This window comes from Halichoeres trimaculatus, unplaced genomic scaffold (genome assembly GCF_033239565.1).
Source record: "Halichoeres trimaculatus isolate MK-OKI-2021-1 unplaced genomic scaffold, fHalTri1.1 fHalTri1_scaffold_9, whole genome shotgun sequence".
Taxonomy (NCBI): Eukaryota; Metazoa; Chordata; class Actinopteri; order Labriformes; family Labridae; genus Halichoeres; species Halichoeres trimaculatus.
Window position 1 is genome coordinate 2676529 of NW_027437188.1, and position 24679 is coordinate 2701207.

Genomic DNA, 24679 nt, shown 5'->3' on the forward strand with positions numbered 1-24679 from the left:
CAGCCAGTCCAGAATCTGCAAGCCCAAAGGATTTCTGATGAACGGGTATAGCCTCAAATTATTTCTGGTATATTTCGTCTGTTATATCTTCAACAAATTTACCTCCACAAACCAGTGTATCTTAGTGTTTTAATTTTTCATTCATTCATTCATTCATTTTCTATACCGCCTATCCTGTTCAGGGTCGTGGGTGGCTGGAGCCTATCCCAGCTGTCATTGGGCGAGAGGCGGGGTACACCCTGGACTGGTTGCCAGTCAGTCACGGGGCTGTGTTTTAATTTTTGATCAAGCAAAAATAAAAACACTGTAAAGATGATGGTTGGTGATTTCTCTATAAATGCTGATATTGCATGTACCATACATACAACAATAAAGATTTTTCATTTGTATGTATTTTGTTGTTTTAGCTGACTGTTATTTACATTCTTTCAATAAATATCTAAAACTTACAATGGTCTTTCTTTTTATTTCAAAATGATCTAATCAGTTTGAAGTAGTAAATTACATTGAACATAAATAAATACATTATTAAATTATATTAAGACATGTTTTTATTAGAAAACAAACTTTGTTACAAAACAAAATATTCATGAAGTTCCACAATAAATTATATTCTTATGAAAGGGAGATAGGCGGGTCTGTTAGAGGTGTCTTGTTCATTGATTAACAATTTGAGGATGGCTGACATGATTGGAGAGCAGCGGTAAGTTCCCAGTATCCTCTAGTCCTTGGGCAGGGATTGTCCTGTAATAAAAAACACAATAACAATTTTAACTAAATGCCACATTTTGTAAACATCAAATTGGATCCAAGAGTGCCAACTGTGTTTAATTTCAGAGCAAAGCATTATTTTTGCTTTACCTGGACAGTGTACAACCTCTGCCTTAGATACTTATTGGCATTTACTCAATTTATCACAAGTCTTTATTTCACTTAATTTTTCTTTTGTCATTTACATTTTCTAGATTAAAAAAGTATGACAAAATCATCACTAGTTTGGAGTGTCAAAAATTGCTCCACCAGACAAATGCAAGCCAATAAAAAAGGACCATTGAAGCTGCATATTTTTCTGTCAATGTAACCATAACTCATTCAGTAGTGTCATGTGCTGACTCACCTAGCCCTCTGCTGAGTTGTGTTTGTAGAAGTGTTAGTGAGTACAACTGACAAGAAAGGTTATTTTTATAGACAAAAACAGAAAGTTATTAAAAAATGTATGATCTCCGCAGTTCACACAAAAACTCACACTGAAATACGGATATCATTGCAGTCATGTGCATTGATGTCCTCTTCATCCAGCCCCAGTAAGGACATACTGCAAAGAAAAACAAACAAAAGATGTATGATATGACACAAATGAAGAGCAAGAATAAAGAGTGTTTATATTTTCAACATGAGAAACATTTAAACACAGTGGGCTCTAATTTCATGGCACAGCGCAGGGGGCGCAAGCCTGGCGCAGCCCGCACAGTGCTAATTTCGTGTGGCGCACTGCCAATTTCATGTGGCGCACTACCGTGCGCTGCCAATTTGACAATTTGGTAGACTATCTGCGCAGAGATGGGTGTGACGGCGCGCCAGTAGGAGTTGACGGCAGATTCATGTTGGCGCAGCGACAATTTCGTGCCAAAAAAGTGCGCTGAAAGCTCGCCAGCTCCAACCTGGTCTATCCTCTGCGCAAAGCGGAGCGCACCCTGCGCAGTTGTAATTTGATGACAGGCGCACATGTGCGCACGTCATCAAAGCCTCAGAGGCAGGTTTCCAGAGTGTCAGGCACATTTTAATGCAATAAACAATAATAGCAACCACTATTTAATGTAACTGTCTGAACCAGCATATACATTTGTATCTATATCAACTGTCCCGTCACATCTGATGTCAGATTAAAGCCGTTTGTCATAATGGAAAGTTAACCTGACAGCAGCTGGAAGTTTGATGCACATCTTACAATTAAATAATAAACAGTCTTAACATCTGATACTGAGTATATATCTGGTTCTCTCATTTCATTTAATTCAAAGAAAAGAGGGAGAGAAAAGACAAAGAAAAAAGAGACAAAATAAATGTATGTCACTCAGGATTTACCCGTGATTTCCCATATTTCTCTGTTTTAGTCTTTATTTTTAACGTGATCTAAAAAGATGGAGTCATTATTGTGAGGAGGATGAGACGGAGACACTGGGAGAGTATACAGTATATCACCAAAGTTTCTGCTCTTTGGTGATGACAAACCAGGAGTGCAGGTGGATCAAAAGTATTCTGAATGGATAAGCCAGCTGTGTAACTGTCTCCTTTGTACTCCTATTAATGACAAAGGAACAGATTAAATCTGTCCCGGGAGCTGGCCCACTCTGTGATGTGCTTCGTGTCCTCCGATGCGCCCCGCTGTCTAATCTCCTGCTGCAGGGACAGCGGCTCTGACCGTCTCCACTACCAGCACCGTTTCCACGGTGTTGGGGTTCACTCAGACCAATCAGACGCTGTGCCTCAGCCGCAGCACATTTAAAGGCGAGGAGAGGCGCTCATCTGATTGGTGAAAACAGCACTCGGCTGTGTTAAACCCACTCATGGCTTTTCTCCTCCCTCTCTGCCATTTGTGCAGAAGGAGGCGTGGACGGCAGCTCTGCGCTCCTCTGCGCCTTGACTGTGGCTCTCTTGGCACTGCAGAAAACTTGCAAAGTGGTCACGCCCTGTCCGCACTGCGAAGGCGGGCGCGCCTGCGCTTCAGCTGGTCTACGAAATTAGAGCCCAGTAATCAATAAACTTTAAAAACCTTTCATCCAGCTGTTGAACAGCTGCCTCTGGAGCACTGCTGCTCTCCAACTCCACTATTCCAGCTGGAGAAAAAAATCATCATCTCTGTAAAAGAGACAAGAAGTATAAGACAAACTTTTTACATTTCTTTCATGACCACTCTGCAAACAACAGTTTTTTTGCAATACTTTATGCTGCTATCCCACACTTAAGTGTGGTTAATACCTACAGTAATGTGTACTGTACCCATATTGTGGGTTCATTATTATTAACTTTATCATTATTATTACATCTTCAGTACTATCTCATATTTTATTAGTTAAATGTGTAGTTGATGTCCTTTACTTGTACTTCTTATTTGTTCCCCACTGTGATTTGATGATATCTGCAATATTTACTGCAGTGGCAAACTGTGAGTACTACAGCTGGGCCTTCACCTCAGCCCTCACAGCCCAGAAAAGAAATCATCGCGGAAAAAAAAAGTATGATGATTTGAAAGCCTTTAACTTACTAAAATAACCTAAAATGATCTTATCTTAAAATATCTTTAGTTCTTGTCTTTGTCAATCTGTGTCATACATAAATTTGTTACTTTTACCAATTGAGAGTGCTGGCAGGCTACCAACACTCCGGAATGGAGGGAGTTTCCCATTTTTTAAACCCTTTCTCTGGCTCTTCTGCTGGCTTGTGATTTCTCCTGATTGTGCCCCAACTTTAAGTATGTTCCCGTGAGCGCTAATATTTTTCAAAGTCAATCAAGTCCCGTACTTGAGCGTTATCTCGAAAACTCAAAAGCCATCCACCCCCTCCCTCTTCGTTGGTTTGATCCAAAGACGCTGTAGGACACCTCGGTCAAATAGTCATTTTTGCTTAGGAAGGTTCCTAACGGAGTGAAATGTCCCGGAAGTATCTAAGTGACAGCCATGATAAGAGCTGTTTGAATTCACTAGACGCAAAGGAAAGGAGATTCAATACTTCCTCTCAAATCTCCTTTAGCATAGGGTACATCTGACCATCCTTTCCGAAAGGAAAAGAGACGTTGCCGTCCCACAATTCCTTGCAGCAACTATATTCACGCAACTAACCCTTAACACAAACACAAACACAAACGGATAAACCCGAAGAAGAAGATACCTAGAGGAAAACATGATGGAAAAGGACAGAGATCACCATGTAAATAACTGTTGATTATAAAGCATTGTCAATTAGAGACTGACATTTTTTGCTTTTCTACTTTTCATTTTTGCTTCCTTCCAAGATCACGGATATATATATATATATATATATATATATATATGTATATGTCCAGATTTTTTAAGGCCTTCTATGGAACATTTCTGGTTGAAACCAAACGAGATGAATACTAGGTGTTACTCTGTAGGTTAGGATATACAGAGGAAGAAAAAGATCTCTGTGTGAATGTGCTGTATCTCCCTTTTTTGAAGTTTGCCCACAGATTACCAACAATCTGATACAGTGTGTATGACTCAGTTTATACAGCATTACATTACCATACCTCTAGGCAAACAATGGTCAAGTGGTCAAGGTAATGTTCTTGTTCACTGGGTTCTTTCCGAGGCTCAAACTCACTGGTTTAAGGAGGAGACTAGGAACAATCGTTTGAAACAGCTGGGGGTAGTGGCCTTGTTTTTTACATGTGGCGGCCGATGTATCTTTCTCATAGCTATGAAAGACAACGTTGACAGACAACGTAAAGGCTTTGTAAGGAATCCCATTCTTGTTGATGAACAACAACTGATAAGTTATCTGCTAAGAGACGATGCAGAAGGTCTATGTAAACACGGTTACAGGCTATCAGATAGCCGCTAGCATTAGCCGTTTGTATCGCTGGCTACCTGATGTATGAATAAAACAAGACATTAAAGTCAGATCATATGATTACCTGTTCAGCAGAAACTCGGCAACACTGGCGTCGCTCTTGAATCCCTTCAAGTCCTTCAGCTCTTGCCATCGTGAAAATACAGTTCCAATGTTTACACTATTTTTGCTCTCTCGGCATCCAAACGCCTTTTATTTTTTGCCTTCTCAACAACTATCTTCCTCCTCTTGCTCTGCATAGCACAACTTGAAGGAAGAAGTGGCTCTGAAATCTAAATGCTTTTTCTCTTCCATCATTTACGAATACAGACTGAAAAACGTCCAGCTGTTGCGTTCAACTCTCCCAGAGAAGACTCACGGTCACGCGCAGGGCGCAGCGTCACACTTCATCCGGGTTCTCGTCCAATCATTCATTTCGGAACGAATAGGGCTTAGTCATTGCTGCCCAGATGCTGATACAGACCACGGACATTTCTCATTACAGTGTCAGTGCACTATGTGTATGATTTGCTACCAGTGTATAGATGACTTTTTTGACAGTTATTCAAAAAAATACTTAAAAAAATATGACCTACTATACCTTTAATAATCATCACTAAAGTGAACCAGGTCACTAACCTGCTGTTGCTCCGTGGGCTAAAATTCTGACTTACCTTTACATAGATGCTTCAACACCTGAGTCCTCTGAGCCCTCAGCCTCTGCCTCGCTCCTATTCTGAACTCTACCTGTAGCATTTAGCCTCCTATTAGCTAGCGCTCAAACAGGAAAGTCAAGTCAGGCTGCAAACTGATTCGTATGTAAAGACAAAACTTGTCATTCCAGTGTCACACACGCACACACGCACGCACACACACACACACACACACACACACACACACACACACACACACACACACACACACGCACACACACACACACACGGTTGTTATGTGTAAAGCAGGAAGGGAAAGTGGAAAGATAGAGTTACAAACAGGATTTAGATTGCTTTATTGGTTCAGTGTTTTACACACAGACAGACAAACAGACAGACGCACACACACGCGCGCGCACACACACACACACACACACACACACACACACACACACACACACACACACACACACACACACACACACACACACCTTGGCATGGCCATTGTTTTTGCCAGTAAGCTCTTTTTGTCTTCTTACACTGAGCCCACTTCATCTGTTTTTGTTTTTTTTTGCCCTCCAAGCAGCAAAAAAGAAAGAAAGTAGAGCTGTTGGAAAAGTGAACTTAAGTGTGACGAAGAAAAATATAGTATATTTCTCCTCAGCAGGCAATTATGTTTTCAGTTCTGGTGTAAACATGCGGTACACGGCTGAAATACAAAGGCACAAACTGGATCCTGTGGACATACACTTGATATCCTGAGGCACTGGCACTTGACAGCTCACTGCAGTTCCCAAAACAACTCTCTATAGACTGAGCTACTGCCATCCAAACAGCTTTACTGTTCATTATACACATATGGACACTTGAATGTTGTAGAGTCACACAAATTATATACCTCATTGCAAAATGTTCCTCCATATGTGAATTATTAGTAATTAATTGAGGTATATATATATAAAAAAAGCTGGTGCTGGACTTTATCTCCATATTGAGTTTAATGGCGCTCTGATGTTTTGTGATGCCAAAGTGTTTGTGCAACAACTGTGACTTAAGTTTTATGTTGTGGAAGTTTCTTCCAGGACAGTGTTAGACTTATATGCCCTTTCTATTTTTTCCTACAATAACTAGACATGACCACCATCTAATAATCCAGATACAGTTTTCCTCCATTATTGACAACAAGCTATGAGGCACTGCAGTTTTATAACAGCGACAAGTTCATCAATAACTTTCTCAAAAAGCACAATCTAGGCCTGGATTATTTTCTCTTTCCATGAAGTATGTTTAAGTGTGATATGTTTCAGTGACTCACCTTCATGCTGGGTGGTGCAGTACGCGGTGGTGAGGGGGGGCAGGGGCAGTCTCCCATAGGAACATTTGATATGGTGAGCAGCTCCTGCTTCCTGAAGAGGAAAAGACAAATGAATTATCAATCGCTGTAGTTAATTGATTTTGATGCCCATTAGCAAACATTAAGTTTTAAAAAAACTGTTCTCATCATTAAAAATTCACCTGAACAGAAATTAAATTGGGCTGATTTTGGTGATCTGTGTTCTGTTGCTGTGAAGTTTCCCTGGTCTCCCCTGCACCAACCACCTCTTCACCTGCACACCTGTGGCTGATCACGCTCCCTAGGAGGCAGCATTTAAGCTCTGTTGAGATAGTCTGAGGCCCGAGTGTTCCCACTGCTACCCATGGTACATCAGCTGGCTCTCCAGCACTTACATATTTGTAGGTTTCAAGTTTTTGTGTGATCTATCCCTGAGCTTATTACCTGTGTCTACCCTTCTTCTCCAGTGCCTCCCCAAGCTATCTCTGCCCAGCCTCAGTTACATTGCCTGCTCACTCACCAAATCTCACTTCCCCTCTGGTAAGGACCTTTACTTTCCTCCATAACTTGTGTTAGTAAAAACCCTTTAACTGCTTCCCTCTGACTGCTCTGGGGTCCCAGCTTAATAACTGGTTGTCATTTCTAAACACTATAGGTCCTACTCTGCCAGTTTCTTCTCAGTAATGAACATAAAATTCCAGCATGATTCTTCTGTCCCTTTTCCAAAACACATTTAATTTCTTCTTCTATACCTTTTGATAAAGGGAAGGGAACGCACAATTAAGTCGCGTGAAACGACAATAAACTAGTTTAAACATCAAAAACAGAACAAAGAAAAATGACTTAAGCTGAATCATAGATCTTGCCAAAGTAAGATCATCACAATGGTTCAATCATGTCCACAAAATGCTGCTAAAATTCTGGGAATTTTTGATTACAGTGATGTAACATTTTTCATGAAAACAGACTGTTGTAGAGCACGGTCACATTGGCAAATTATATCGTGCTTAAGTACACTTCAACCCTAAGAGAGGTGGGCTTCAGCACAATTCATTTCAAGCACGAGCACAAGCACGCAGACAAGGCGTATGATCCATGACGATGATACCCGCGAGCGCTCTTCTCCACAATCATTTCAAACAATAGGGTGGTTTGAGAGGGCTGTGTCAGACAAAAAAGACTTAACATAAGACAAAAAGTCTCTTAAGTTGTTGCAGGGCTCTCTGTGGCTATGTTTACATGCAGTCTGTCAGGCCCAGCTCCTAATCTGGGGATCAAAAGTCAGAAGGATCGTGAGGCTCCGCTTTCACGGTCTGTATTCATACTGAAAATCAAAATCAAGCAAGCTTTTGCCCTTCAGCTCCACAGGAGGTTTCCATCCTCCATGAGCTTGCCTTAGGACACCTTCATTATCCTTTGACAGGTGTACCCCTCCAGTCATACCAGACTGGGATAACCGTGAATCAAGACATGTCAGATACTAGACAGTCTACCCCTGATGCTGGAAAGTCAGTGGCTGAGTGGTTAGGGTGCAGGACACAGACTTGCAGTGATCCATGATTTACTTTTGGTGTGGGTTCGATGCCACCAGTGGTAATTATTTGAAAATATCTGATTTACTTTCTTCTGTCACCCTCAAAGTACAGTCAACATATAACAGAATAAAGTCACAAATTGTCTTGTGATATAAAAGGTGACAACAGCCACAATTTTCCATAGAAATACCTTCCTTTTACCAGCGGACCATTCTGATCATGATGATAATGTAAAGGTAATTCCAAATGGTGAGATTACTTTGTGTCTTCCCCCTTATTTTTATCTTTTATTTCACAACATCATTTTTCATCAAAATGACTTGGTCTGTCAATCAAAGCTAGAGGGTGGGACCCCTGTTTGATTCTTTAAGATCCATTTGCTTGAGAGGGGTCTAGCTGCAGACCTGCACTCTCAGCTGCTTGAAGAGCAACTCTGAAAATGACTTCTCTCCTGCAGCCATTCTGTCTGGACACATGTGTCTTTTCTCAGCTTTTTAGTCTTCTCAGTCTTAGTGCTAAGTTCCCACATTTGAATCAATACGGCAAGTGCAGCTGCCATGTCGGTGTAATGGATCAGCCAATCATTTAACTGGCTCCGCCTTATGTGCTTTGATTGACAGACCGAGTCATTATGCTGAAAAACAACATTTTGGAATAAAAAGGGCAGTGTGGAAACGATCATTGTGAAATAAAAATTGATTTCTGATATATATATATATATATATATATATATATATATATATATATATATATATATATATATATATATATATACATACATACATACATACATACATACACATATATATATGTGTCATATAAATATATATATATATATATATATATATATATATATATATATATATATATATATATATATATATATATTATAAAAGCTTAAAAAATAAATTTAAAAGTCATTATATTAAAAAGTATGACAATGTTAAATGATCATTGTAAAATATTTAATTATAATTATTTGATATTAAAGAATAATAAAACATATTTCACAATAACATATTTCATAATAACATTGCCTTATTTTTCACAATTTAAAGCCCATATTATATGTTTCTTAGTTAAAATGTTTTTTTTTTATTTCAAAATATTGTTTTTTTTCTTTAATTTGGAATCTTTTGGGTTCCATACTTACATTGACTTGTCAACGTAAGGTCCGGCTATGTTAGCTTATTCGATGAAAATAGTTTACCAAGAAAACTCTAATTCAGGATTTTCTGCTTAAATTTTTACTGAAAAGCTGATCACAAAGAAATGAACATTACTCTCTTATACATGAGGTTCCAATACAATACATTTAACACGGAATAAATCTCCTCCTGGACCAAAAACAATACAGAAAATAAAGCACTAGTTTGACGCTGTCATTAATGGAAAACTGCATTGATGTGCTAGCAGTTTGAATACATTGGTGCTACTTAAGTTTTACAACAGAGTTTCAAGTTTCATCAGAGAAACATATCACAACTACACTGCTAAAAAAAAATTAAGGGAACTCTTAAACAACACAGTGTCACTCCAAGTCAATCACACTTCTATCAAATCAAACTGCCCACTTAGGAAGCAACATTGACAATCAATTTCACATGTTGTGCAAATGGAATAGACTATAGGTGGAAATTAGAGGCAATTAGCAAGACACCCCCACTAAAGGAGTGGTTCTGCAGGTGGTGGTGGTGACCACTTCTCAGTTCCTGAGCTTTCTGGTTGATGTTTTGGTCACTTTTGAATGCTGGCGATGCTTTTACTCTAGTGGTAGCATAAGACGGAGTCTACAACCCACACAAGTGGCTCAGGTAGTGCAGCTCATCCAGGATGGCACATCAATGTGAGCTGTGGCAAGAAGGTTTGCTGTGTCTGTCAACGTAGTGCCCAGAGCAGGAGACAGGCCAGTACATCAGGAGACGTAGAGGGGCTGTAGGAGGGCAACAACCCAGCAGCGGGACCACAACCTCTTCCTTTGTGCAAGGAAGAACCGGGGGAGCACTACCAGGACCCTGCAAAATGAGCTCCAGCAAACCACAAATGTGAATGTGTCTGCTCAAGCGGTCAGAAACAGACTCCATGAGGGTGGTATGAGGGCCTGACGTCCACAGGTGGGGGATGTGGTTACAGTCCAGCACCATGCAGGACGTTTGGCATTTGCCAGAGAACACTAAGATTGGCAAATTCGCCACTGGTGTCCTGAGCTCTTCACAGATGAAAGCAGGTTCACACTGAGCACATGTGACAGATGTGACAGAGTCTGGAGACGCCTAGGAGAACGTTCTGCTGCCTGCAAAGTCCTCCAGCACGGGCAGGTTGGCAGTGGGTCAGTAATGCTGGGGGGTAGCATTTCTTTGGGGGCCTCACAGTCCTCCATATGCTCGCCAGTGGTAGCCCGACTGCTATTAGGTACCGAGATGAGATTGTAAGACCATATGCTGGTGCGGTTGGCCCTGGGTTCCTCCTAATGTAAGACAATGCTAGAGTTCATATAGCTGGAGTGTGTCAGCAGTTCCTGCAAGATGAAGGCTTTGATGCTATGGACTGGTCCGCCCGTTCCCTAGATCTGAATCCGACTGAGCAAATCTGGGACATCATGTCTTGCTCCGTCAACTATCTCCATGTTGCACCACAAGCTGTCCAGGAGTTGGTGGATGCTTTAGTCCAGGGCCCTGTTCTACGAAGCAGGATTACTGCCTAGCAAGGTAGCTTTGAGGATAGGTTTCGGATTCCCTGTTCTACGACACGGGATCACTCCTCAGCGAGGCGAGTCTCCATGGCAACATACACTGCACGGCTAACCTGCTCCGGGCAGGTTAGGTTCCAGATTGAACTCATGGACTACAAAAACCCCGCCCACTGACCAATGAGCCCTCATGAACAAATGGCTTGTCCGTTCTTAGAGGATCCCGTGGACATCGGAGCTCGCATTGCCCGAGGAGCACTCTGGCGCGCAAGAGTTTTCAGGGACCGCACCGACCCACTCTCTTTTTCTGAAGACCACCTTTATGAAAGTTACCGTTTTTTTCAGGGAGGGGTTGGTAGTACATGACACTTTCTACAGATAGTTAAAGGGAATGAAGAACTCTCATTGCCGTAATAAGATCGTCAATGCCAACACTTCTGTTCCATGACAATATTTTATTGCCCGTATTAAAATTGTGACAGGAATTCATGTAGGGCTCATGTGGGCTACATATCACACAAAAAATGTAAACACGATAGAAATGAACAAATGAATAAATTCATCTAAGATATAAATTAGGTATGTTGCATGTTACAGTAAAAGTGCATGTTGAACAGTGCTATTTCTGGATGATAATGGCACAAAAGATTTTTTTTGCACTACACTTGTGCATTTAGACTGTCAGCAATTTTCTGCCAGCACTCCTTCCGTGCTTTAGCAGCGGCGATGGTGTTGCTTTTAATGTTAATTACATGTTTCAGCTCGTCATACTTCCTCATGATCACCTCCTGCTCCTCCTGTGTGAAGTATGTGGTCCTTCTCTCTCCGGCCTGCTCTGACGCTCCAGACTGCTCCATGTTCGCGATTGGTCAGATGCAGCGGGCTCCGCCTTATATGCGTGCACGCGCTCATTGCCTAGCTGGATCCACTTATGAGATTGATAACCAGCGTCGTCAAACCATGTAGCGAGACCGCCGGCTATCGCACTCAGTTCAGCAAGGTAGCTCCAAGGCTATCTCGCTAGGCTGAACTTGCTTCGTAGAACAGGGCCCTGGTCTGAGAGGAGATCCCTCAGTAGACCATCTGCCACCTTATCAGGGGCATGCCCAGGCCTTGTAGGCAGGTCATACAGGCACGTGGAGGCCAGACACACTACTGAGCTTTATTTTGACTTGCTTTAAGGACATTACATCAGAGTTGGATCAGCCTATAGTGTGTTTTTCCACTTTAATTTTGAGTGTGACTCCAAATCCAGACCTCCATGGGTTAAAAAATTTGATTTCTGCAGATAATTTTTGTTTGATTTTGTTGTCAGCACATTCAGCTGAAAGCATTGCTGACAGTCTAAATGCGTAAGTGTAGTGGTGTAGTGCAAAAAAAATTTTTTGTGCCATATAAAGAACAAAGTATTTCATAAGAATATTTCATTCATTAAGATGTAGGATGTGTTATGTTAGTGTTTAGTGTAAGTGTTAATGTTAATATTTTGAACAGTGTACTTTTTGTAAACAATACCGAAAACTCTTGATGTCCAAATACTAACAGATAAGATAGAAAAAAAAAGGTACGTGCAGGCTCGTGGATGGTTTCAGGCAAGCTCTATGTTCCAAACAACTCAAAGCATTGCTATAACTACTCCCAGACACTAGATGGCTTACTTTAGTTAATAACATCACAAAACAGTACATCATAGAGACCATCGTAATGCAATGCGTGTCATTTCTGCTTCGTCTTTCTGTATCCAAAGCAACAGCAGCAACAACAACAGCAGAAGCAGCACAGTGGAAAATGAACAGCCTGGAGCAGGTAGCAGTGCCCTATACTTGCGATTTGGTGCTGGTACTGACCCACCACCAGAACATAACACTATTATTTTCCAATTTCCTCAAAACTCGAAGCACAGTCGGGAATGGTGGGAAGAGGTAGTAATAGTGGAGTTCATCGACGGCTAGGATAGAATATGTGCAGAACACAGATTTATGTTCCTTTGGATGGGGCTGCCCTGATAGGCATAAACATGACAAAATATTCAGGTTAGAAAAGTAATGTCCCAGGGGGGATTTTCAGGTTGTTAAAAAACAGAATATGAGCGTATTCTAGCTTTTAAAAAGGGTTATTGGCGTTAACATGGCCATGTGCAACCGGGTTATTGCTAATATTCTGAATATGAAATAGTTAATGATTGTATGTAAATGTAGCCTGAAACTGATGGGAGAATCTGAGTAGGGCTGGGGGACAAAAAATTATAATTATTATTATTTTTAAGAGTCTAACCTCTTCTTGGCTCTCCCTTCCAAGGTATTTGACCAATCCCACAAAACTACACAAGAATGTCAGCTGTCAGTCAACGATAAATGTGATGTGAATCCCCATTTTCAACCTCTTATAACTAATGAAAAAGAAACTTTTCACACAAAAAAAGAGGACTGGAACACAATACAGCCCAATAAATTCTTCATATCCCCACAGCATTGAGATGTGAGAAACATCTCTACCAGGTGTATTTTTTTTTTTTTTTTTAAGTTTGACCGCAGCCTATCTGGATTTGGCTGGGGAGACAGTTTTTTTTTTTTTAACCCATACTGCAGTCAGCCACAAGGGGGAGCAGTTTTTGTGGAGACCTCACTTCAAGCGGAGAAAGATGATGTCCATGTTATTTGAACAGTCCATTGTCAAAATGAGTAATACCTACGTTGGTCTAAAAAACATATAAGTTTCACAATAAGGGCTCTTAATACATGGACCTAATATCTGTAGACAACACCAAGATGTTGTGAAGTGGAGGATCAGTGTAATTTAGAATGATTTCTACCTTCTTCTGTGTCCAACTCTCCCTCACAGCCCCCAGTGGGTCCAACCCGGTGCCAATCACAGTGCCAGTTTTTTTCACCAGTTTGTCACCAATCATCTGGCAGCCTTGTGTTTTGTACTGCTACCCAGCAGGCTGCAGCATAGAATAACACACTTGCCACCAGACTGGCAATGAAGGTAAAAAAAAAAAAATGTATATACATTCATAAAAGGGGAGCTGCACGGTGGTGCAACGGTTAGCGCTGCAGTCTCACAGCAAGAAGGACACCAGTTCAAATCCCCACCTCGCCCAATGGGCCTTTCTGTGTGGAGTTTGCATGTTCTCCCTGTGCATGTGTAGGTTCTCTCTGGGTACTCCGGTTTCCTCCCACAGTCCAAAAACATGCTCACCAGGTGAGCATGATGGTCACTCGAAATTGTCCGTAGGTGTGAGTGAGTGTGTGTGTGAATGGTTGTCTGTCTTTATGTGTCAGCCCTGCGATTGACTGGCGACCAGTCCAGGGTGTACTCCGCCTCTCACCCAATGAAAGCTGGGATAGGCTCCAGCCACCTGCAACCCTGAACAGGACAAGCGGTATAGAAAATGGATGGATGCATGGACATTCATAAAAAAATAGATAAATTCATTTGGAAAAACAAATTCAGGGAGAGATTTCATGGCGCTGTTTTAAATGTTTTGAAAAAGGTAACTATTGGTTTGTATGGGCTTTAATGAGTTTGTAAACCTGAGTGCTGCTTGCATAGACACAGTGGCTGTTGTCCAACTACATGTGAATGTAGTATGTAGTAGGGTTGTCACGATACTAAAATTTTCAGCTCGATACCGATACTCAGGAAAATATTCGATACTCGATACTATTTTCAATACCACAAGGATGAAAAAGAAAGAACCTAATATTTAAAAGAAACATTTTTATTAACAAAAAATGCAAATATAACCTCTGTTGCAACATGTAACAATTAACAGTACCACACACACACAACAGTTGTGTAAAAAGAAAGTTTCAGGCCTGAGCACACACTGAAGACATTTTACCAAATTTTTGCCTGATTTATGCACTGTCCTCTAAAAACAGCCCTGAGACCCACTTATGGGCCTCCAGCCACAGGTTGAGAACCACTGCACTAGTGGATTGTATTTGAAGCTTGATCCTTCAAAGATTGCTCACATCATGAACAATATGTGACCCAGGGAACCTCAGGATGAATTTATCATTTAGAAAACAGTGAGTGAATGCAAACAGCAGCTCAGATGGACTGATGATCAATGCTGCATTTTGATTCATCAAAAGGTTGACTCGTCTTTTTTAAGTCTCTGTGTTCATTTAAAATGTGCTCATGAGCTATCAAGACACAGTTTGAAATGTAAAATCACACATAGTGACTGACGATCTCTCACTGTCTGCTGGGATGCGTGTCTATCTGCGCCTTTACGCACGCCTGCACAAAGAGGAGCGCGCATACACGGAAAGTGAAAGTATAAGTTACACAACCATCCTATAATTATGTTTCATCGTGGTTATATGGTATTTCTTGGGGGTTTCTAGTGGGTATAGGGTGCATACCTGCGTATATTGTATATTACACAACACAACTTCTGTGTCCTCTGTGCTCCTGTGCCTCTGACTTGAGCGTGAGAAATCGGAGATGTGGCATGAGTGCGGGTGAAACCATCCAAATGTGTGAGTCTCACGGCGAATGCGTGACAGTTGGCAGCCCTGTTCATCATCATTAACGTTACGTCAGCCTTTAATCGCTCGTTGCGGCTAATGGCTAACAATTATTTGTGTCCTTCGGTTTTCCTAGCTCGTTAGCCTCGAAGGCAAAATACCTCCAAACAAAACTTTTACCTTTTTCATTTTTGACCAAAACTGCTTGAAATGGCCCGCCTGCAACAGCACTAGCCATGCTGTTTTGTTATTGAGTGCATCATGGGGAGGGGGAGGGTGCCTGCTCTCATGTGTGTGTGAGGAGGCAGAGAGAGAGGGACGCAGCGTCAGCGGCTCGGCATCGGGGGTGGGGGGGTAGTATCGATACTTTTGAAAGTGAGTATTGTATCCGGATACAACATTTTAGTCTCGATACTTTTTTAAGTATCGATACTTTTGACAACCCTAGTATGTAGTAGGCACTGCATTCTGCCTACTGCTGTTGTGTGTCGTATGTAGTCTGACTGTTCTGTTGGGTCTGTTTTATTATATGCTACTTTTTAGTTTCAGAAAGCGAAGCTACAGCTAATGGAAAGTACTTCCAGTAACGCAAAGGAGATAGGACGGAGGAGGCATGAAATTATTGCTTTGAGGCACACCCCATGTACTACTACCACTTTGCTCATGCACACTCCGCCCCTCCTCCCAGCTGAGTGTTACCGGTGCAGCGTGAGCTTGAGTGTGAGAGCTCCATCGGATAAATGTCCTCTCTTTTAAAAAGTTAGGGAAGTTTTGACACTAGTTTTGTGACTCAGATCCTGAAAAACTGTTGAAAACAGAGAGCAAAGAAGACTCTCTACGTCACGTTATCAGTTGCTAAACACTGGGAGCTGTCAGGCTGTCCAAGCCAGAGATGCAGAGCCTCCGTAAGCGTGCAGTTCTGTCAGAGCCCAGAGATATTTTCCCATCAGTATCCCTTGTGTATGAATTTAGTGATCTTTTCCCACAAAAGTATCTGTTAACGTGGTGCCTTATGCAGTGAACGGAAGTTACAGGTGAGCATTACCCCCAGGTATCTCATATCCCGATATGACAACACCAAAAAAAAAATTAATAAAACGACGCGTTGCCTTTTAAAATTTGAGTCAATGAATTTTTTATTGTTGACGATTCAATTATGTTGACTAATTGTTGCAGCCCTACAAAGAAAAGTCGAGGAGGAGATGAACTGCTGAACTCAGACACTGAGCCTGTCTCCAAGGGGCTAACTACTCGAGCCTGTTTCCAGTTGTACTTCATGTTTATTATGAAACTAGATTAGGAACCTGATCCTCATGCCAATTAGCCAATTACACAACTGATGGTTTCTCTAATGGAGTTAATAGAAAAGTAATTGGAGATGGAGAAAGGAAGAAAGACGAGCCTTGTAAAGAGACTGAGAGCATTAGGGGCTGAGCACAGACGACAGCAGGATGAGAGCCAGTGGCCCTGATGTTACTAGAGTAGACAGAGATGGAAGAATTACAAACTCCAACAAAAACATTCATAATATAAGAATGGACATGACATTTGCAGCTCGGACATGTATTTTGGGCTGACATCCTTGCAGTTAAGTAGCACAGATGGAAACTAGCCTTTTGGCTAACTCTGGCATATTTACAGAAATATTAATTAAAGGTAGAGTAGGTCAGATTGACCAAGCCGCAGCACTTAGGTGGATTTTCAACTGAAGCAACCCCACCCTCTCCCTCCAGGCTACCTCCAAAACCCCGGCCCCTGAACCACATGAACCATGAACGACAGCTGAAGAATAAGTAGAGGTAGCAGTGGAGAGAAAACTTGCTACATTGTTTGCGGTAATTTTTTATCAAAAGGAAAGAAAGAGTGTCTCATTCTCATGTAAGTAAATTCACTTTATCACATTAGGAGTCCATGAAAACGAGGATTTTTAGTGCATGGGTGGTCAGCTAGCACATACGTTTGTGTTTATCTCATCAGTAGATAATAAATGACATATTTATTATTGCCTGGCCAACAATTCCAGCTAGCCAGAGAGTTTGAAACAACAGTCAGAAGTAAAAAGTAACAACTGATTTGAGTGTTTCTGTAAGTTTAGCATTGTATCTCATTATGTGAAGCTACCAAATGACTACAGAGCCTACATACGTACCTCAGTACACTGTTGTTTAGGGTCAAATTTTCGCATTGGGTTCATAATGTTTTTATTTTTCTTTTTTCTTTTTTTTTAATCTTTTTTGATGAGAGTGCAGTTGGTTCTGGGGATGAATATAATCCAGCACCAAGCACCTCATCAGGTCACAGAAGACAAGGCCGCGGTCGAGGACATGGCAGAGGTAGGCGTGTGGGAGGGAGAGCAGTGACCACAGGTGGAGGCAGGGACAGAGGCCTGGGACGTACCGCTGTTGGCAGAGCAGAGCAAGACCTCCAGCCAGTCCAGAATCTACAAGCCCAAAGGATTTCTGATGAACAGGTATAGCCTCAAATTACTTCTGATATACTTTGTCTGTTATATCTTCAACAAATTTACCTCCATTGGTAATATTCATAGTAAGTAATGTGTGTTTAGTGTTTTTATTTTTTACCAAGCAAATCAAAAACACTGTGAAGATGATAATTGTTGATTTCTCTATAAATGCTGATAGTGCATACACAGCCTTTTTTGTAGAAGGCTGTCAATGTCCTTATAGTCTGTGTCAACCTCCTTAGTCTCATCTTCCTCCAAAGAGGACAGATAGCGTTTACATGCCAGGTTGCCATGTTTCATAGTGCTGGACGAGTCTAGAGACAAATATTCACACTGAGTGAGTACAACTGGCTAGAAAGGTTAATTTTACAGACAAAAACAGAAAGTCATAAAAATTGTTATCTTCGCAGTTCACACATAAACTCACACTGGATTACTGATATCTTTGAAGCCATCTGCAGTGATGTCCTCTTCATCCAGCCTCAGTGAGGACATACTGCAAAGAAAAACAAAAGATGTATGACATGACACAAATGAAGAGCAAGAATAAAGAGTGTTTATATTTTTAACACGAGAAACATTGGAACACAGTATGTCAATTAACTTTAAAAACCTTCTACCCAGCTGTTGAACAGTAGTTCTGGAGCACTGCTGCAGTCCAACTCCACTATTCTGGCTGGAGAAAAATGATCATCTTTGTAAAATTGACAAGAAGTACAAGTTATTCCCTTATGACCACTCCGCAAACAACAGTTTACCAACAATACTGTATGCTGCTATCACACACTAAGGTGTGGTTAATACCTTCAGCTATGTATACTGTACCTAGGTCTATTATTATTGTTATTATTATTATCATTATTATTATTATTTTTATTATTATTATTATTATTATTACTAATATATCTTCATTACTATCCCATATTTTCTTAGTGAATATGTTGTTGTCCTTTACTTGTAGTTCTGCAATGTTTACTGTCATCTCCTCAAACGTTGATTTGACCAACATGAATAATATCACGGGGACAGGAAGCATGTCCAGTTGAAAAAAAAGAGAGACCTAGGGGGTATTCCACGAAGCTGGCTATAAAAGGCCAGGCTATCAGCAGTAAGCGTGACTTGAATAAGCTGCCACTTCAATCTTAGCTGCAACTCGTTCCACTAACAAGGCTCAGCTGATTTCAGAGACGCTTAGTCAAGCCAGGCTGATCCAAGCTGCGGCTAAGCGTGCATCCGGGTTAGATAAAAAGCCCAAACGTGTTGATTGTCGAAATGACGAAATCATGTCAAAAACCAAGAGTGGAGAGGTTTCCCTCAGTGGAGAAAAAGCTCCTCATGGAGTCATATGAATTAATTAAAGCTGTTCAACTATATCTATATCTATATATATATATCTATATATATCTATATATATATATCTATATATATATATATATATATATATATATATATATATATATATATATATATATATATATATATATATATATATATATATATATATACTTAATGTGGCAATGTTTCATCAAACACTGACGAAAACAGTAGAAAAACAACATGTGTAGATGAGATACCATTTTTTTTATAGAGATGATAGTGATACAGTGCTCTATATTTAAACAAGGGGGAAGACATGTTATCTCACCATTTTGAATCACTTTTACATTATCAAGATCAGAATGGTCCGCTGGTAAAAGGAAGGTATTTATATGGAAAATTGTGGCTGTTGTCACCTTTTATATCACAAGACGATTTGTGCCTTTGTTCTGTTATATGTTGACTGTACTTTGAGGGTGACAGAAGAAAGTAAATCAGATATTTTTAAATAGTCACCACTGGTTGGATCGAACCCATGCCAAAAGTAAAACACAGATAACTGTGAGTTAGCGTCTGGCACTCTAACCACTCAGCCACTGACTTCCCTGCCTATGGGAAAGACAGTTTAGTATCTCACATGTCTTGGTTTACGGTAATTCCAGTCTAGTGGGGGACTGGGGCTGTACACCTGTCAAAGGATAACGCAGGTGTCCTAAGGCGAGCTTAGGGGGGTCAGAAACCTCCCGTGGAGCTGAGGGGCAAAAGCTCGCTTGATCTTGATTTTCAGTATGAATACAGATCGCGAAAGTTGGGCCTTACAATCCCTCTGCCTTTTATGGTTTTAAGAAGGAGGTGTCAGAAAAGTTACCAAAAAGTCTCAATTTATATTTCCGAACTAAAACATCAATCATTACAGTTCTAGATTAATTTAATATGACACATGCGGTCCTCAAGGTGTCTTTCAGAAGCCTGTCGGACCTTCTCTGAGACGCAGCCAAGGTAATCCTGACTGTAAGCCTGCCTAAGGCTTGTTGTGCTGGCTAATTTATCATGGTTACCAAGCCACGTTAGCCCTAAGCCTCGTTTGCGAAACTGAACTCTCACTAAAGTTAGCCAAGCTAACCGAAATAAGCCAGGCTTTGAGCTAAGCCAGCTTCAGGGAATACCCCCCTGATTTCTTAGGTTCTACAGAGGAAGAAAAACATCTCTGTGTGAATGTGCTCTATCTCCCTTTTGTAAATTTTACCCAGAAATTACCAGCAACCTGATACTGTGTTTATGACTTAGTTTATACAGCATTACATTACTGTACCTCACTGCAAACAACGGTCAAGTGGTCAAGGTAATGTTCTTGTTCACTAAGCTCTGGCCGAGGCTAAAACTCACCGGTCAGGAGGAGACTCCGAACAAATGTTTGAAACAGCTGGGGGTGGCGGCCTCGCTTTTCCATGTTTCAGCAGTGTGGAGGTCGATGTATCTTTCTCATAGCTATGAAAACACGCAGACAACAACGTAAAGGCTTTGTAAAGAAGCCCATCCTTGTTGATGAACTACAAATGATGAGCTACCTGCCTACAGACGATGCAGAAGGTCTATGTAAACACAGTTACAGGCTATCAGATAGCCGCTAGCATTAGCCGTTTGTATCGCTGGCTACCTGATGTATGAATAAAACAAGACAATAAAGCCAGATCATATGATTACCTGCAGGGCGCAGTGTCACACCTCCTCCGGGTTCTCATCCAATCATTCATTACAGAACGAAATGTATGATTGATGTTACTTCTCGCTGCTCAGGTGCGGATACAGACCACGGACATTTCTCATTACAGTGTCAGTGCACTATGTGTATGACTTGTTACCAGTGTATAGATGACTTTTTGACAGTTATTTACAAAAATGCTTAAAAAATATGACCTACCCTACCTGTGACATGCACTGTTATTAAATAAATAATAATCATTATTTTCTTTCAAAATTGGCCAAATTTTTAAATGTAACTGTACCAGCATTCTTCACTGAAGAAACAAGTGGTCCTCAAAGCTGATGCTTTAGTTTAATCAAGATGAACCTCAGTGACCTTAAATTTTCATGTAGCACTATAAGAAACTTTTATTTAATCTAATATTTTTTGAATATCTTTATCAATCAAAATAATACCACAACATTTATAGGGGCTGTGAGGAGTTTCTAAGTGATCTTGAAAAGTCTCTCTGGATATATGACTGATCCGAATCCACAATCTAAAATGAGATAATCAGCACCAATATTGGTTATTTCTACATGCTACTCCATAGCTTCTTGAACGGGAATCAGATTGATTTGTGGCATGTTGAAGTCTCTATGACAACACCATGCTGCCTGACAAAGTTTAGTAGTCAGAAAAGACATCTGTGTTTTTCTCTGCTGAAAACAATTTCTGTAATTAATTTTGTAGTGATGGTGGACACTGGAGCCAAACTGTCAGACAGAAAAAGGACAGAAGAGCAGAAGAAAGATAAACTGGAGAAAGATAGAGCACAAGCTAAAGGCTACACAGCCTGGAGTTCGGGCTGTATCACTCTATAACACAGGGGCTAAACTGTAAGTGATAATGTTCATTCCAACCCACAGTCAGCAGTTATTCTGCAGTGCTCTGTTCAAACTTGAGAGTCTATCAATAAAATGAAGAGTGAGGTTACATTAGCTCTGCTTGGTAGATGACTGGCAGGACATAACCAGGATTTACTAAGATTACACATTATGGACATATCAGGTGTATGTCTACACAATGGCTTGGGTAAATTTGACATGGCTTCTTTCTTGGTGCAATTTTAACCAAAACAACAACAACAACAACAATAATAATAGTAATTATAATGAAAAAAAGAAAAAGAAGAATCTCTTACACACTTTTGGTGTCACATTATCTCATTCTGTTATTCTGCTGCAGTACAGGCTTAGGGTTGGTGGTTATGGTAAGGGACTATGAAACAAGAAAAGGTTTGCATCTGCGAGCACACACTGGTAATGTATCATCTGTAAATAAACAGCATACAAAATATCCATTTGAGCCAACTAAGATCAAAACAGCAACCAGCAGGAGTCATTGGGTTGTTGAGGTCATTGAGCTGTCAGTTTGATGAATAAAGTTATTAGCAGGAGAGGCCATAAGTCTGACCTTTCAAGATAAGGAAGCAGAATACGGTTTGTGGTAAAATATGTTTGATATATGTGTGATTCCAAGATATGTATGGTTTCATATCTGCTTTGAATACACAGACTGATGTGCAGTAAGTTTTTCCCTCATGTCTTGGGTGCTCTCTCTGAATTGATTAAACTGCATCTGTCTATTATTTATTTGCTACGGAGCAAATAAATACATTATCCCTGCTCTTTAAAACATTTAGTAAAAATGTAATTTTCTATTTACTGATAGAATATTTGTTTGATCTTAAAAACGTTTGTCATTATTAAGACACTCTTTACAAGGCTGATACAAGAACATGCTCAGAACTGCTGTGAAGAACTTGAAAGGAATTACTATAGAGCAGGTTGTTTGGATCCCACAGTGGCAGTACTTCTCTCCTTCTTTGATCAGTATTCAGTAAATGATTCAAGCTTCAGTGACCTTTGACCCCCAAATACCCAGATTTCCACCAGCAGTCTACTAGGATTTTCTCTTTCTTTATAAATGAAAAGTCTGCTTGGTGCTTTATGATGTTAGAGATGAGCACAGGTATTCAGGTGTGGAGAGGGCAAGAGTGCAATTGACAGTAGGCAACTCTGGTCACTGATGAGACACTGAGCCACAGTCTCAAGTAGAGTTCCTGTCAGCTTTGCCCCTTCTGTCTTTCTTTTCTCATCGACTGCCCTCTCCTCACACTGGAGGAATTGCACCATTCCCTCTGCCTCTGGAAGGCGGGAAAAATAACCCAGGACCCCTCTCACCCTGGACACCACATGTGTAATCTGTTACCGTCAGGCAGGTGGTACAGGTCTATCATTACAAGGTCAAACCGGTTCAGAGACAGTTTCTACCCAACAGCAGTAAGGGCCCTGAACAAAGGCTGAAATCACTACCTCATTTGTCGTCATATAGTTACAATATAACAATTACCTCATGTCATTAATTCACCTGAATGTGGCAGCTTTTTTACACTTTAAACTGTTTTGCACAGACTGAAGGGCTCTTGCAATTCCATTGCACGTGTTGCAATGACAAAGTTCTATTCTATTCTATTCCATTCTATTCTATTCCATTCTATTCTATTCTATTCTATTCTGAAATGACCCAGCTGACACTTCACTTTCAGTAAGAAGAACAGGTTGACAGTGAGGTGCTGAAGGATGATAAAGAGAAAAACAGGTTGTCTCTAAATGAGACTTCACTAAGTTGAAAACGGCCCTAAATTAACTTCCTTGATCACCAGCCTTTGTCCACATTTGGTGTTAGATTGCAATGAATCAGCCTATTTTCAAGATTTATTATTCTAAATAAGTCTAAATTGATGTTTCCTAATGTCAGCACTGCTGTTTTACTCAACTTCCTTGGCCAACACTAAATTTATCTCCCCACTGCATATCTCTCTGTGCACCAAACCAAACCTCAAGGCCCTGTGAAACTCCTGATGTCTGCTGATGATACCACCCTTATCAGTCTCATCTGAGATGGTAATGAGGCCTCAAACATAACAGGAGAAGACCCCCACCATTCTAAACAGCACCATGTCCACTGTGGTCACCTGCAGGTTCCTGGGATCCACCATCTTCTGGGACTCCAGAGGTTGTTCTTTCTCAGACAGCTCAGGAAGTTCAACCTGCCCCAGGACCTGCTCATCATCTACACCTCCATCATCCAGTGTGTCCTGTGCACCTCTATCTATGTTTGGTTTCCCTTTACTTCCAAACACAACAGGCACAGGCTACAGAGAACTGTCAGGGCTGCAGAAAAAATTACAAGAGCTAACCTGCCTCCATCCAGGACTCACACTGGTCCAGGACCTGGATGCGGGATTGTAAGATCTCTGCAGACCCTCACACCATGGACACAATCTTTTTAAACTGCCCCGTGTTACAGAGCTCTGTGCATCAGGACACCCATAGACAGGAACAGTGTCCGTCCCCAGGCCGTCACACTGAGGAACAGTTAACCCTGCCACAAACTATGATGCATTACCCCTGCTACAACTACCGGATGTCTGTTCCTTCTTTGCACATTCATTTTACATCACAAGTTGCACATTTTTTTCTTGATTTCCTTATTCAGCGCACTATTTAACCTAAATATGTTATATATATTTTATTCTCTTTTGTACAAAAGGTTTTATTATTGTTTACTAAAAAAGTACCCTACTTAAAGGTAGGGTCTGCATGAATTATAAATACTTGTTAGTAAACACAACTTTCAAACTGGGCTACTCCTCCTTGGCTCAGGGCCAGCAGCAGCACACACCCACAGCCTCCAACTATGACAATGTGAAAAGACTCTCTAGCTCGGGACCCACTTGTAGCATCACATCTCTTTGTAGGAGAGACTCGAGAGCTGTGCACCTGACTTGGCATGTTAGCACATACTAATCACTGGTATTTGACACATATCTGGATAGCAGAAAACTAACTTGGGGCACTCTTCATCCCTTGCAGCTCTCCAAGT

The 24679-nt window shown here is 40.9% G+C and overlaps 1 protein-coding gene across 7 annotated transcripts in view; it reads right to left on the reverse strand.

Moving 5' to 3' along the window:
• The window catches only part of rap1gap2a (RAP1 GTPase activating protein 2a), a 101220-nt gene that overhangs the window by 25649 nt on the left and 50892 nt on the right, over positions 1-24679 (reverse strand). For 6 of the 7 annotated variants that reach the window (XM_074679297.1, XM_074679298.1, XM_074679299.1 and 3 more), the window contains one exon: positions 6541-6631. In XM_074679297.1, coding sequence (XP_074535398.1) covers positions 6541-6631 — 91 coding nt within the window. Of the gene's footprint in view, positions 1-6540; positions 6632-18154; positions 18224-24679 lie in introns of all 7 variants that reach the window. The other variant, XM_074679296.1, reaches the window with a different exon arrangement.